At 40.0% G+C, this 15,309-nt stretch overlaps 1 protein-coding gene across 1 annotated transcript; it reads right to left on the minus strand.

Moving 5' to 3' along the window:
• Positions 1-10,019: 10,019 nt before the first annotated feature.
• Positions 10,020-14,238, minus strand: LOC137266352 (uncharacterized). Its single transcript, XM_067801838.1, has one exon. It carries the CDS (start codon positions 14,236-14,238, stop codon positions 12,718-12,720), a length of 1,521 nt encoding a protein of 506 aa, XP_067657939.1. The 3' UTR covers positions 10,020-12,717.
• Between the last annotated feature and the right edge of the window lie 1,071 nt (positions 14,239-15,309).

Raw genomic sequence — 15,309 nt, forward strand, 5'->3', positions numbered from 1 at the left:
CATGACTGTGTTACGGTACTAGGTGCACTTGTTAAACCATCCATATCAACCCATGACTGTGTTACGGTACTGGGCGCATTTGTTAAACCATCCATATCAACCCATGACTGTGTTATGATACTAGGTGCACTTGTTAAACCATCCATATCAACCCATGACTCTGTTATGATACTAGGTGCACTTGTTAAACCCTCCATATCAACCCATGACTGTGTAACGATACTGGGCGTATTTGTTAAACCATCCATATCAACCCAAGACTGTGTTACGGTACTGGGCGTATTTGTTAAACCATCCATATCAACCCATGACTGTGTTATGATACTAGGTGCACTTGTTAAACCATCCATATCAACCCATGACTGTGTTACGGTACTAGGTGCACTTGTTAACCCATCCATATCAACCCATGACTGTGTTACGGTACTGGGCGCATTTGTTAAACCATCCATATCAACCCATGACTGTGTTGTGATACTAGGTGCACTTGTTAAACCATCCATATCAACCCATGACTGTGTTACGGTACTAGGTGCACTTGTTAAACCATCCATATCAACCCATGACTGTGTTATGATACTAGGTGCACTTGTTAAACCATCCATATCAACCCATGACTGTGTTATGATACTAGGTGCACTTGTTAAACCATCCATATCAACCCATGACTGTGTTACGATAGTGGGTGTACTTGTTAAATCATCCATATCAACCCATGACTGTGTTATGATACTGGGTGTACTTGTTAAACCATCCATGTCAACCCATGACTGTGTTATGATACTAGGTGCACTTGTTAAACCATCCATATCAACCCATGACTGTGTTATGATACTAGGTGCACTTGTTAAACCATCCATATCAACCCATGACTGTGTAACGATAGTGGGTGCACTTGTTAAACCATCCATATCAACCCATGACTGTGTAACGATACTGGGTGTACTTGTTAAACCATCCATATCAACCCATGACTGTGTTATGATACTAGGTGCACTTGTTAAACCATCCATATCAACCCATGACTGTGTTATGATACTAGGTGCACTTGTTAAACCATCCATATCAACCCATGACTGTGTAACGATAGTGGGTGTACTTGTTAAACCATCCATATCAACCCATGACTGTGTTATGATACTAGGTGCACTTGTTAAACCATCCATATCAACCCATGACTGTGTTACGGTACTGGGTGTACTTGTTAAACCATCCATATCAACCCATGACTGTGTTATGATACTAGGTGCACTTGTTAAACCATCCATATCAACCCATGACTGTGTAACGATACTGGGCGTATTTGTTAACCCATCCATATCAACCCATGACTGTGTTACGGTACTGGGCGCATTTGTTAAACCATCCATATCAACCCATGACTGTGTTACGATACTAGGTGCACTTGTTAAACCATCCATATCAACCCATGACTGTGTTACGATACTGGGCGTATTTGGTAAACCATCCATATCAACCCAAGACTGTGTAACGATACTGGGCGTATTTGGTAAACCATCCATATCAACCCAAGACTGTGTTACGATACTGGGCGTATTTGGTAAACCATCCATATCAACCCAAGACTGTGTAACGATACTGGGCGTATTTGGTAAACCATCCATATCAACCCATGACTGTGTTACGATACTGGGCGTATTTGTTAACTCATCCATATCAACCCAAGACTGTGTAACGATACTGGGCGTATTTGGTAAACCATCCATATCAACCCATGACTGTGTTACGATACTAGGTGCACTTGTTAAACCATCCATATCAACCCATGACTGTGTTATGATACTAGGTGCACTTGTTAAACCATCCATATCAACCCATGACTGTGTAACGATAGTGGGTGTACTTGTTAAATCATCCATATCAACCCATGACTGTGTTATGATACTGGGTGTACTTGTTAAACCATCCATATCAACCCATGACTGTGTTACGATACTAGGTGCACTTGTTAAACCATCCATATCAACCCATGACTGTGTTATGATACTAGGTGCACTTGTTAAACCATCCATATCAACCCATGACTGTGTAACGATAGTGGGTGTACTTGTTAAACCATCCATATCAACCCATGACTGTGTTATGATACTAGGTGCACTTGTTAAACCATCCATATCAACCCATGACTGTGTTACGGTGCTGGGTGTACTTGTTAAACCATCCATATCAACCCATGACTGTGTTATGATACTAGGTGCACTTGTTAAACCATCCATATCAACCCATGACTGTGTTACGATACTAGGTGCACTTGTTAAACCATCCATATCAACCCATGACTGTGTAACGATACTGGGCGTATTTGTTAACCCATCCATATCAACCCATGACTGTGTTACGGTACTGGGCGCATTTGTTAAACCATCCATATCAACCCATGACTGTGTTACGATACTAGGTGCACTTGTTAAACCATCCATATCAACCCATGACTGTGTTACGATACTGGGCGTATTTGGTAAACCATCCATATCAACCCAAGACTGTGTACCGATACTGGGCGTATTTGGTAAACCATCCATATCAACCCAAGACTGTGTTACGATACTGGGCGTATTTGGTAAACCATCCATATCAACCCAAGACTGTGTAACGATACTGGGCGTATTTGGTAAACCATCCATATCAACCCATGACTGTGTTACGATACTGGGCGTATTTGTTAACCCATCCATATCAACCCAAGACTGTGTAACGATACTGGGCGTATTTGGTAAACCATCCATATCAACCCATGACTGTGTTACGATACTAGGTGCACTTGTTAAACCATCCATATCAACCCATGACTGTGTTACGATACTGGGCGTATTTGGTAAACCATCCATATCAACCCAAGACTGTGTAACGATACTGGGCGTATTTGGTAAACCATCCATATCAACCCATGACTGTGTTACGATACTGGGTGTACTTGTTAACCATCCATTATCAACCCATTACTGTAGTACTACGGTACTGAACGTATTTTTAAACGGTACTGGGTGTACTTGTTTCACGATCCATTATAAGTCCATGATTGTTACGGTACAGACTGTACTTGCTAAACCGTCCATTACCACCCATTGACTGTGTTATACATATTCAATCATTATCAACTCATGGCGGTGTTACGGCACAGAGTGCACTTGCGAAACCGCCCTTAATCAACCTTTCACTATGTTACTGTACTGAATATACTCATGATACCAGTATTAACATATGGTGCTGTTGCGGTACTGAGTGTACTTATTAAAACGATGTCTTCGTTTCAATAGCAACCCTTCATGACTTTACACTAGCCAACAGTACCAAATATTGTAAGATGTAGCAACAACACTCCATCATTGTGTATATAGATCAATTAAGAATAAATCGATTTAAAGACAATACCGTGACCGCTATTTGGGTCATGTATATCACTGCCACCTACCCACATTATTTCCTTGCTGACGACAGAGGTTCTTGTTTGTGAAATAAACCAAAATATCTTTCTTCATGAAGACATGTCTTACAGTTTGCTGCCCCAAAAATAAGTTTGGTAAATAGTGCTCAAGTCCCTACAAGATGTTATTCTCAGCGGTTGCTGCCAAAACTATTTCCGGCACAATCTTGGTCAATGGCACTGATAGCTGAATCAACAAGATAACACCCATTCATAGACATTAATATCTCACGGTATTAAATACGCAACTTGAAGATTGATTGATGCGGGAAGATGACGTGTTTCGAAGTGTTTCGAAGCATCCAGCGTTTAGCAACAGCACACGTTCTGATGTTTGAAGCAGGGTTAGGAAACACTACCTCATTGAAATTGATTCGAAATTTGTCGTGTACATTTCATGGAAGGTTGCAGTATTGTCTATGGATCGATGTTGTTGGTTTCATATGGGTACAGCTAAAGTGTAGGTGTCAAGAGTCGTGTAATGTTGAATTGAGTTCAGATATTTACTAATTATGTATTTCGTAATTCTTATTAAGATAGAACGATTTATTTTATAAATATACACATGTTTAGCTCAACGTTTAGGAGATGTACGAAAGCTTTGAGAATAATTAACAGTACATGTCATCACGCTCTAATGTAGGTATATATGACAAAATATCTTAAGATGCAAGAGCAATCGGTATGTCAAGAAAGCACCGAATGTTCTTTAGCTTATGTCAAGAAAGCACCGAATGTTCTTGACAATCAAAGAAACGGTAAATGGCCCTGAGTCTTATATACGCCTATTTGAATAACATACTTGATAGAGCCAGGACAGAACTAAACCCGACTTGCCATAATCAGAGTAGTAACAAAACCGATTTGACATAATCAGAACAGCAACAATTCCGACTTAACATAATCAGAAGAATAACAAAACCGACTTGACATAATGGGAACAGGAATAATTCCGACTTGACGTATGTCAGAATAACAGCAAAACCGACTTGACATAATCAGAACAGCAACAATTCTGACTTGACGTAATCAGAATAACAACAATACCGACTTGACATAATCAGAATAACGACATAACCGACTTAACGTGGTCATTATACTAACATAAACGAACCACTAGTAAAACGACATCAGGATATTAACAAAACCGATTTGACATAATGAAAAGTACAGCAAAACACATGACATTATCAGAATAGCATTGATACTACGTTGTCATGCCTGTCTATTTTCACATGTATGTATCAGCAGGTATCTGCTTGATTCCATTTAAAACAACACATCCGCATTAGCAAGGTTCAAGTTTTACAGTCACCTAAATCCTTGGCTATTTATGTCCTGTAGCCAACAGATTATGTTACGAAATTATCGTTAACCTTCCCATCAAAACCAGTCTACGACTTGACAATATCACCTTGTCGATAGCTGCTGACAAGCCCTTGACAATCGCTGTGACGTATGACCCATGCTGATGGCGGGTTACGACAGTTATCGACAACACTGAACATGACACTGACGACTGCATTAATAAGTTCCGTTGTAACAGATGTTTATGGTATTGATGGCGCCAGATGCAGAGCGGTGGGAGAAAGCAGATTGCAACAACGTCCGATTAGGTCTTTTGTATACCCTCACTACTTAATTGCATGGCTTTCCACAACGTCAACGGAGGGAATGTGAATGTAAATGTGTGCTGTTTGAATGTTGACAGCATTCTATTTATCAAGCAGAGTGAGTGAGTGACTGAGTGAGTGCTGGGGACACCCGAAATTGGTTTCACCCATTGTCCCCATGTGGGGATTCGAACCCTGGGTTTAACCACTTTGCTATTCCAGGCTACCCCACTGCCTTGAAAACTGATTCGAGATTTGTCGTGTACATTTCGAGGATATTTTCAATATTAATTATGGATCGGTGCTGCTGGTTTCATATGGGTACAACTTAACTATGAATCTCAACAGTTGTGTTATGTTGAATAGAGTTCAGATATTTGTTAATATGTAGACGTATTTCGTACTTACGAATGAAACATTGTTCAGTGAAGTAATGCCTACTGCATAATATTATTCTCATTAAAGCTGAATGTTTATTGGTATATATTTTCGCATGCAATTGCAAATCTATAATTATAGATATTTACATATTTTAAATGTGTGTTTACCTGTTGTCAAAACCTCTATCAGCAATGCTCGTCTGTAAATACCGTAGTCAAGATATGATCTAGACAGTTCAGGTATTGACATCAGTGCAAAAGATAATAATCAGGCCATCCAATCTACAACTCGAACCTAGCCACCCGATCCAGTTCATCATCTCATCGAATGTCGCAGGGCTTACATACTTCCTGTTTTCCCGCACGTATTTTGTGTGCTCAAGGGACCTAACGAAAAGACAACTCATGTATTTCCTACAACTAAACGTATTTAATGTTATAGAAATATTTGGATACGTTTTATATTTATAACAGAGTAACATAGATCACGACTTCGTTAAACGGACACCTATTCTTCAGAGAGTTACTGTTTGTCTGCACCTGAAGCAAAATATGCGCCATTGTTATTTTCTTGTAGACTGGAATTTGTTTTAGAACTATCTACATTTTCACTGATGACAGTGTATGTTCTTCAATAAAGATGGATGAGATCGTATGGGAGATCGTTTGATATTTGCCAAATAACTTACATAATTCATTAAAAGCTATTTCCTAGATCGTAAGAATTGTCCAAAATGAAGATTACAGCTTTATGAATGACATCTTCTTGTGTATTGTTCGAAGCGACTTTTAGGTGTAGATTACACCGTTATCTAGCCAAACGTTACCACTACCAACTGATGAGTATTCATTTTCAGTATGGTATGATTGGCATTAACAGCTGGATGGGGATAAAGCAGCAGTATGTATACGTTGACGGAGTGTACATTTTTACTAATTCTTCCTTGGTCGATTGTGCATACATGTGGTACCCTTGGTGTCTGTTGATGAAAAGTTCGTGGCTGCGGATTTGAATCGCGTCCAAAAGTTCTCTTTGTCTGCATGCTTCTTTCTGTTTCTTGTAGTGTTCATCACGAAAGGTTTGCATCATTCTGCTAAGTCCCATTTCTTGGTAGATATGATTCCAACTTTGTCAAACTGGTAAAAAGTGGATAGTGCATATTTGTTGGAATTTGGGAGGGTTAGTTTGCTGTATTCCTTGGCTGTTTAGCAGCTATGTTCTTTTATGCGGGTGTCAATGGGTCGAGAGATACTTTTAAATTACCAAAAGAAAACCTTTGTAAACCATCTAGTCGCTCTTAGAAAGTTATCATCCATATAGTCTGTGATACAGACCCAGAAGCAAATATATCCACGAAAGCCAACGCATGTCTACAAAGTGTGCTCACGCCAAGTCTAGATTTCCATAGCTTGAATTCTCAGGGCTTCCTTTCATTTTATTCATCTTTTTACTATGAACATTTTCTCTACAGTATTTCCATTTCAAGGAAGATTTGTTCGTCAATCACACATAATGTTATATACTTCATTTTTGACTCACAAACTTCTAGAATAGAAAGCCCATTAAACAATGTCACGGAAATATCTGCAGAAAGCAGAGTTTATTGCACGAATTAAAACTTGTTAACAAAATCAAATCTTTCGTCAACAAGGAACTGAAAAAACAGAGTTTCTAAATGGCCTTTACATTGAAATGTGATTAGTTGACGGCGCCTGCAAGGATATTCCGACATCATGATTAGCGATGTTTACCTGTAATATGCACACTAAAAGTAATCAGTCTTGTGTTCTAGGAACATGAGAAATGTCCTCGGTAAATGCCTCGATAACCATGTTTAATCTATGTCTTATATAGAATCAGTGTGCAATATGAAGCGTTCTCATTCCACTGAGCATGGTAACGCAGGCGAATAATGGTAATTTGAGACACACCTTTGTTTGAAAATCTGTATTTCAGCACTTTTAAAGTTTCGTAAATTATGCTTATCTATCTCATAACTTCCTTTATGCCACTGGAGAGGTGAACAGTGGTTCAGTCATATACCATTAAAAATAGGGGATCTTGAATTTATGAGATTTATACAATGCAAATTATGAAGCCGAACAGATGATAAGGAGAAATTAAGCTAAATGTGACAATTTATTCCATTCCTTTGTAAATGTTTCATCTGCATTGGTACATATTAGTTTTTCTCAAATGCACTGGCATTGATTAGTGGTATGCTCGCAAAATGGAATATCCCCTACTAAGGGTACTCTTCATTCCTGAACAGTGGGAACGGTTCTGAAATTCACGGGTCAAGCATGAGTTTTTGTGACAGTTATTCCCGGATGTTCCAAGATAGAAAGAAGTGGCGACTTTAAAAATGTTCTAAGGTCTGAAAATGAAAATGATCACATCTGCTTGAGCCGAAACTAAACGTCATCAACGTATGTGTTCTTCTTTCTGTTTCTTGTACTGTTCACCAACGAAAGGTTTGTATCTACTGAGTAATGTCATCCGCCTCGGTGTTTGCTATCATTGTACAATCTTCCTCGGTAGTAGTAGTACTACGTGAATCACGTAACCCTCACGTAAACCCAAACCCACTTGTCATAGTTCATTTCACATTACATTACTATGTACACTAGAGATTTACACAACCACAAACGGAGGCAACCGGAACATCTATAAAAACTTCCGAAGTGCCGTTAGTTTGTGTTTTGTCGTATAATGGTAGCATTCATCACGCTACTTTAAATGTGTATTAGAGTCAGAAGTTGTCGTAGTCTTGTTCGTATGAAAAAAACCGAGTATCTAAATAAAGTTCAGGCTTTTTAAAGAGAGAAAATTGCGGCCACGCCACTGAAGATTACTTCTTCGTATGTTTGATTCTACGAAAGCAAGAGTACATTTTATTATGTCAATGTCTTCATTAGAAACAATGATATGTGGAACTTCTTCCATGGCCCTTCAAACTCAGTTCATCAATTTATAATTGAAATAATACGTTTTGACGAAGCAAACCAGACACTATAGCTCATGGCTCTATACACGCATAGCTCCTACAGCTGTGCTACCAGTGATGCCGAATGCAAATGCAAATCTTTTGACTACATGTATGTCATTTGATATCATTTGTGGCGTTTGTTTTCCTTGTCCTGATAACGTTTCAGATATCTATGTATACTGGAGCGCTTGATGACCAATCCAGTTTATTTATTTTACATGAAATACATATGTTTAAACCAGATAGAGATCATGCTTTTTCACAAAACATAACTGGCATTGTACATTTATACTGTCTTCAGTAATGCATCGTACACGTATCATTTGAACCTTTTTAATGAATACACGAACACGAATACACGCAATTAAGAGTTGAAATTATATCTGCTGTGAGATTTCTTTACAAAGTCACTTGAAGTATTACTTGCAAAAACATATGTCAAATAGAAAAACCGGGTGCTCGCAGTTCATTGCGCAGATATTTCGTTCGAAGGTGGCGTTCAGGCACCGGAATCCGTTATCACTGTGCGTTCAGGGTGTGACAAATCATGACAGATCCAACCTTGGTAACAGTTCTGTAAACATCCTTCAAGTCATTAGTTAACAATATTACACAGAAGCACCGAGGAGTGGACAACAGACACATGTTTTACATGTGTCTGACGTCATGCCTCTAGCTGACTACACTCAGATCTTTTTCTACATGTTAAGATGTTATTGCAGAATGTGTGATAAACTGATTGTCACATGCACAGGACTTGCTTGATAGACGTCATCGCATCTCAGGTTCGTAGATCGATGTTGATCACAGGAATGTCTGATCCAGACTCGAGTATTTACAAACTGCCGCCTAATAGCAGGGATATTGCTGAGTGAAAAAATATGCACCAGCCAGTCAAAGCACATTCATTGGCCCTATATAAGGCATGGCATTTGTCCATGTCGGCATCATCTCCCGATATGATACGGTGATACTGGTCTAAACCAAGCAGTGACGTCTTTCTGAAAGGCCACCATTGTAAAATCCTAAAAAGCCAAACGCTTTAGGTAAGACTAGGTTTGTAGATAATACAGAATATGTCTTCTAAGACTAGGTTTGTAGATAATACAGAATATGTCCTCGTTAAATTTTGAAGTGATATTTGACAAATCTGGGTATGTGCGTGTGTAATTATAAGTGTATATCTTTTGTGCCGATTGTGTCTGTGAGTATGTTTCAGCGTGTGTATGTCTCTCAGTGTCTTTGTGCGCCATGTACGTGAATGTCTGAGTGCCGACTGTGCCTGTTTCTGTGCGTATCTGCGTGCCTCTGTATATGTGTGTGTGTGTGTGTGTGTGTGTGGATGCGTACGCGAATATCTGCTTGTACCGATTGTGTCTGTGTGTACCTGCGTATGTGCCCGTGTGTGTGAACATGTCTGTGTGCCGCATGTGCCTGTAACTATTCTCTCCTCACAAATACGCTAATTAATGATCCGACAAGAACACTGAGACTACAATGATAAGAACCAAACAATCAAGTCTTCTTACGCGCTCATTTGAACAGATTCCTTCTAAATGAATAAAAACACAAATAAAAAAATAAAAACGTGTAATTCATACATTTATTCTGAAAGACATTGTACAATAAAATGTATTTACAATCAACAATAACCATCTGAGTGTATAAAGAGAATATGAATAGTTCAATATCTGGATCGCTAGCATGTTATATACATTTTTAAACAGGTAAGGAAGTACCCACACAGCAGGATAGCATTCAATTATAAATGTCAAAATATATTTGGATTCTTTTTTCAGTACAACACAATGATGTTTATCAAATACAGATATGAAACTCCATATGACTACACATTATTGAAAATAAAGTCATGTCAGGCAGAAAACTGACACAGTTACCACGAAATATTTTGTGTGACAATATATTCAGGGTAAAATCGGCGTAGAGGAAAATGACAAAAGACCAACTGTTATACTCAAATCAAATATATTGTGATAAACGTTTAGGAGTATCGACTGTGTAGAGACTTAAGGTAAAGGAAGCGTGTCAATGTGTGAATATGGATAACAGTACATAAAACATATAAAATGAGCTTAATACATCTAAACAGTATAAGTCACATGTGGAAAAGAGTGAGAGGGGCATTGGCTTTCAAGTCACGTGGAACAGTATTTTAGTTGTGTCGTGTCTGGTTAACGAGAAAGAAAACCCCGAAGTAATGCAGGCCTGAGACGTTCACCACTCTGACGAAACCTTCGAGGGTGGCAATGACGATAGAGGCTTTTGAACCATCAGTCATAGGTTTCTGGATTGCCATAGGTTGCAGGCAAGTAACCCGAACAACAGGACGATGCAGTACATTATATCTGTCGTGTTAATTCGTTCCTATACACAGGCAACGTATTTTAACTCACGCTTAAGCAAAGAAACACGATACAAAATTTGCGATCATAGCCAACGGGCTTATAGGTGTGAAGACATCTGGTGTCATCACTGATTTACCGTTATTATGATTTTCACAGAGTTTGCCCTTTAAACCAAAATGAGTCTATTTGTGAGGAGAATAAAAATACACTTATAACATCTACACAGTGATTGTTATCATGTTTACTCTGCGTTCATTTTCAAACAGCCTGAATAAAAAATGCATTTAATCCAGAGCAGTCTGCGACATTCGTGTGTTACTCCCATCAAACACAGTAGCTCTACCTAACTTACTGTATCGCATAATCAATACTTGCCGCTGCCACCGATGCCTATGTTTGAGGGCCACAGACCGCTATGACAACATAAGCTTGTTTTCACTCTCTTGGCATGGAAAGAGGCCGATAGGAGAGTCAGCAGGACTGCTTATTGACATTTAGATGTACCTCATTTCCTCCCTGAATGTTACAAGGAAAGGTCAATATGCTGTTACCGTAATTATTTTAATATCTGGTGACAGGCATGTCATCCTGATAAGGACCTGTTTTATCTCACCATTAGTTACATAAATATCGGACAGCATGATATTGGCAATATTTGATCCCAACTTGGTACGATCGTTCCTAAGTGAATCAGGCCCCTTTCAGAAATCGATGCCAGCGTTATAATGGTAGTTGGAAGGCGTGTGGTCTTGGCAGCGTTCATATTACGACGTTAAAAGAGTCTCAGGTGTTGTTACGTTTGAAAGCCTAGTTCTGGTCGTGCGCTGCTGTCTTCACTCTGATGTGCACTATTGGATAGTATGAAGTTCTTTAAATTAAAAACAGATATACGTTTTACGTTTCTTTCAGCAATGTTCGGACAAAAACACCATGGTACTGGAACTGAGCTTAGAACATTGTAGGGAATCAAACCCTGGTCTGTGTCTGAGGCGACATTAAGCATGAGGCTACACAACATCCTGTTATCAACAAAAAAAACCCGTAGAGCTAATCTCTCTCATCAAAATGGGTCCGACCTATTTCTATATTGGAAAATCAAGTTTCGGTATAAGTGGAACTATGGGGATATACTTAAAACCACTAATGAAATAGTTAAAGTGGTCTATAGATTGACTAATTACTCCTGTCTGTGGAGAACAGATTATGAGAAAATGGTCATTGTTGTCTCGTTTTGCGCATGGTTGAAACATATTCGCAGAAACTCCCTTGAGCTTTAGCTGACCTACATTAAAAAAAAACATCCCGCACTCAACAACGCATAATCCTCATCCTGAAACGCCCTGGGGGTCAGTGACATGAATTGGCGAAGACAGTGTTTATTTCCATGGCAACGTCTATTGAAATATCCTGAACGGTGGTACAGTTCAGATGTAATACCCCAGGCCAAACCTAATGAAGCAATAAGTGACCACAGACTCATGAAATCGAATTGAAAGGGTACATTAGAGGATAAATGAGATTTGAGAAACAAGGTGATATGAATCTTCAGAAGGAAATAGCTTATGAGGAAATATTGCTTATGAAGTGAAATATCACAGTCACATAGAGAATGTCTCAGAAAGGAATTAAGAACAGCGGTATTAACAAATATGTACAACTGTAAGTGTTTTCGTGTCATTACACTCACCGACAGAATAACATCGTACTTCCATTTGCAAGTCTTTCCCATTCAAAATATTTAGAGGTGTTGATTGTTACATGGTCAACAGCTGTGTAACTGTCACTGACCGCTGATGTATCATTTGTCACAATAGTCATCGTTCATTTTGTCCACGAAGACACATGGCCCTCTGTATGTCCTTGCCATGGGATGCTGCGAGGGGGGAATAATATAGACACCTGAATATCATGGACAAAGTAGCGCTAACACGCCTGCAAGGGTTTCCCGTCCAACGTGGGGGATATTTTCTGAGAGAAGCGACAGTCCTTTGCATATACGTCAGTCACGTCCTGACCCTGAGACATATATCCCGAAATCTTGTTATTGTCACTTGCCCTCAAAGCTTCGGGCTTTGCTATAGCAAACTGACCCTTTTCCATCCCCATTTCGTCCTCGGATTCTATCAGTGTTAATTTGGAGGCAAGACCAGCCCTAAGGCTAGAAATAGTGTTGAAGGAACTCCGTCTGTTGACGATCGTCTGCTTGCTAAGACGAGCAGACGACTTTGTTGACACGTTGGTGTCATTAGGTGCTTCACCACCATCTTCAGACACTTTGCTCAGTTTGTGGTGCACGAATGACACGGGGCTTTTGCTGGGACTCCTCACGTTGCCGAAAGTGAATTTGTTGGTAGGGCTGCCGTTTCGGGATGTTGGAGGGGGTGTTGGTGGCCTCCCCTTTCGTCGTCTGTTGAAGAACTCTTCCGGACACGTGTTGGCCCTCCGGCGTGGAGGGGACAGATCTGAGAACATCTCCACCTCACTGTTCATCTTGTCCTCAGGGTCCGAACAGTCTTCAATGGTAATCTCGGGAAGCTTAATTGCCGTCTTTCCCTTACCATCGGATGTCGGATCTGTGTAAGCTCTAGGTCTCATGTTGGTGTCATCCACTGTCAACAGATTGGAATCCGTGGACGTGCTACCGGATGGAGCTGGTGCTCGGAGCATGCTGATTTTCAGGCCAATCTTCTTCTGCAAGTTGATCTTCTTCACTACTGACTCCAAGGTACGGAACGACTTGGACTTTTTGTGACTCGGTAATTTCCCTGTTAAGACTTGAGGCACGCTTCTTCTACCAGACTCATTAGTCCGACCGTTTGGGTTCAACTGACTAGCACGTGTCGAGGTAGCTGCATTAAATACACTCGGCGTCCTCTCAGCAGAAGCGTTGGTCATAACTTCAAGCCCAGCCTCCTTTTCAGTGTTTACATCAACGGCGGCTATTGATTGGTCGCCGTGCTTCGCAGCATACGTCGATATCAACGGATGTGTTGATTTCCCCGAGATTGTTTTGCTCCCGGAGCGCCGTTCACTACCTATCACAACCTCGCTGCCACTCGACGCACCAACACAACTCCCATTTATCGATTCATCCGCGGGCATGCGCAGACGCTCGTATCCGGCAAGGCGTTGTCTGTATTTCTGCATGGAGTGATCCTGGCTCTGCAACGCAGATTGTTGTTGCCGGGACAGATGTTTTTCCAGCGTGTTAAAAAGAATCTGTTCTCGCTGATTTACATTCCGATATTGCCGTGGTACTAGAGCATCTTGGCCTGACTCAATTCGAAGGTTTTTCCGCTTTGTAATGGTACTAGAGGCATGGTTCTCAATCTCAGTTGCCGAGGTACCCACTGTTGAGTTGGAGATATTCTCATACACTCTGTTATTTAGGACAACGCGACTGCTGTCGCTCTTTGCGTGGGTAACGATCTGTCCCTTTTCCATGACCCCGGGAAGCCCCTTTTCTCTGAAAATATACAAAATAAAGTTCAATATTCATTCAAATTTCAGATTTTCTTACAACAAAATTTGTAAATGTGTAATGTGAATTCAAATTTATGTCGACTCATCCGATAACACTGAGACAGGGATGTACGTTTTACGCCGCTGTTAGCAACTCTCCAGGAATAGCGTGACACCAGAATTTGGCTTCATGTGGGAAGTGGAACCTTGGGTTTCGGCGTGGCGAGCGAACGCTTTAACCATTGGGCTACCCAACATGTCTAACCTTACTAATCAGAACGGTATGACCTCGCCGAAATCATTCAGATTAACCAATTTCAGCTGTGTTCTGTATTCCTGTAAACGTTCAAAAAGTAATCAACACAAAGTTGAGTGAGTCAGGGAGTGAGTTTATGTTTAAACCAATATTCCAGCTATATTGCGACGGTCTGTAAATAATCGAGTCTGGACCAGATAATCCAGAGAACAACACCATCGATATATATACAACTGGACATCGACATACGTAACTGGGATAGAATGACATGTGTCAACCACGTCAGCTAGCCTGTCCAGCCGGTCCTGTCAGTCTTCTCTTACAATAAGCATGGATCACTGCAGATCAGGTCTAACCCGGATCTTCGTGTTTCCTTAAGAAAGTTTCGGCACTGACAAGGGCCGTACCAAACAGTTCAGGCCCTGATTTCTGGAAACAAACTTAAGTGTGAATTTTGACTTGAGCTAGAGTTTTTATTTCCCAGAATGTACTGAAATTGACATTATACTCAAACATAGGAGACAAGTTGCGTTTAGTGGATAGATTACTTAAGTTGTTTGAGCTTTTCATTTTAATAATGCAGTTGAGTTAAAAAAAATTCAGCTGTTCCAGATTGTCAAACTCAGTTTGATATTTGAGTAAAAAAAGAATGTTTGTTTCGAGAAACAAATTATACGACCTTGAAAAGATATCGCAACCCTTCAGCTGACGTCATACATACATTAATTCCACATGTTCATGTATTGTGAATAGTTTGTTTTGTGCATTTTTACATTTCAGTTTATATAAAATCACAT

This window comes from Haliotis asinina, chromosome 15, assembly GCF_037392515.1.
Source record: "Haliotis asinina isolate JCU_RB_2024 chromosome 15, JCU_Hal_asi_v2, whole genome shotgun sequence".
NCBI lineage: Eukaryota > Metazoa > Mollusca > Gastropoda > Lepetellida > Haliotidae > Haliotis > Haliotis asinina.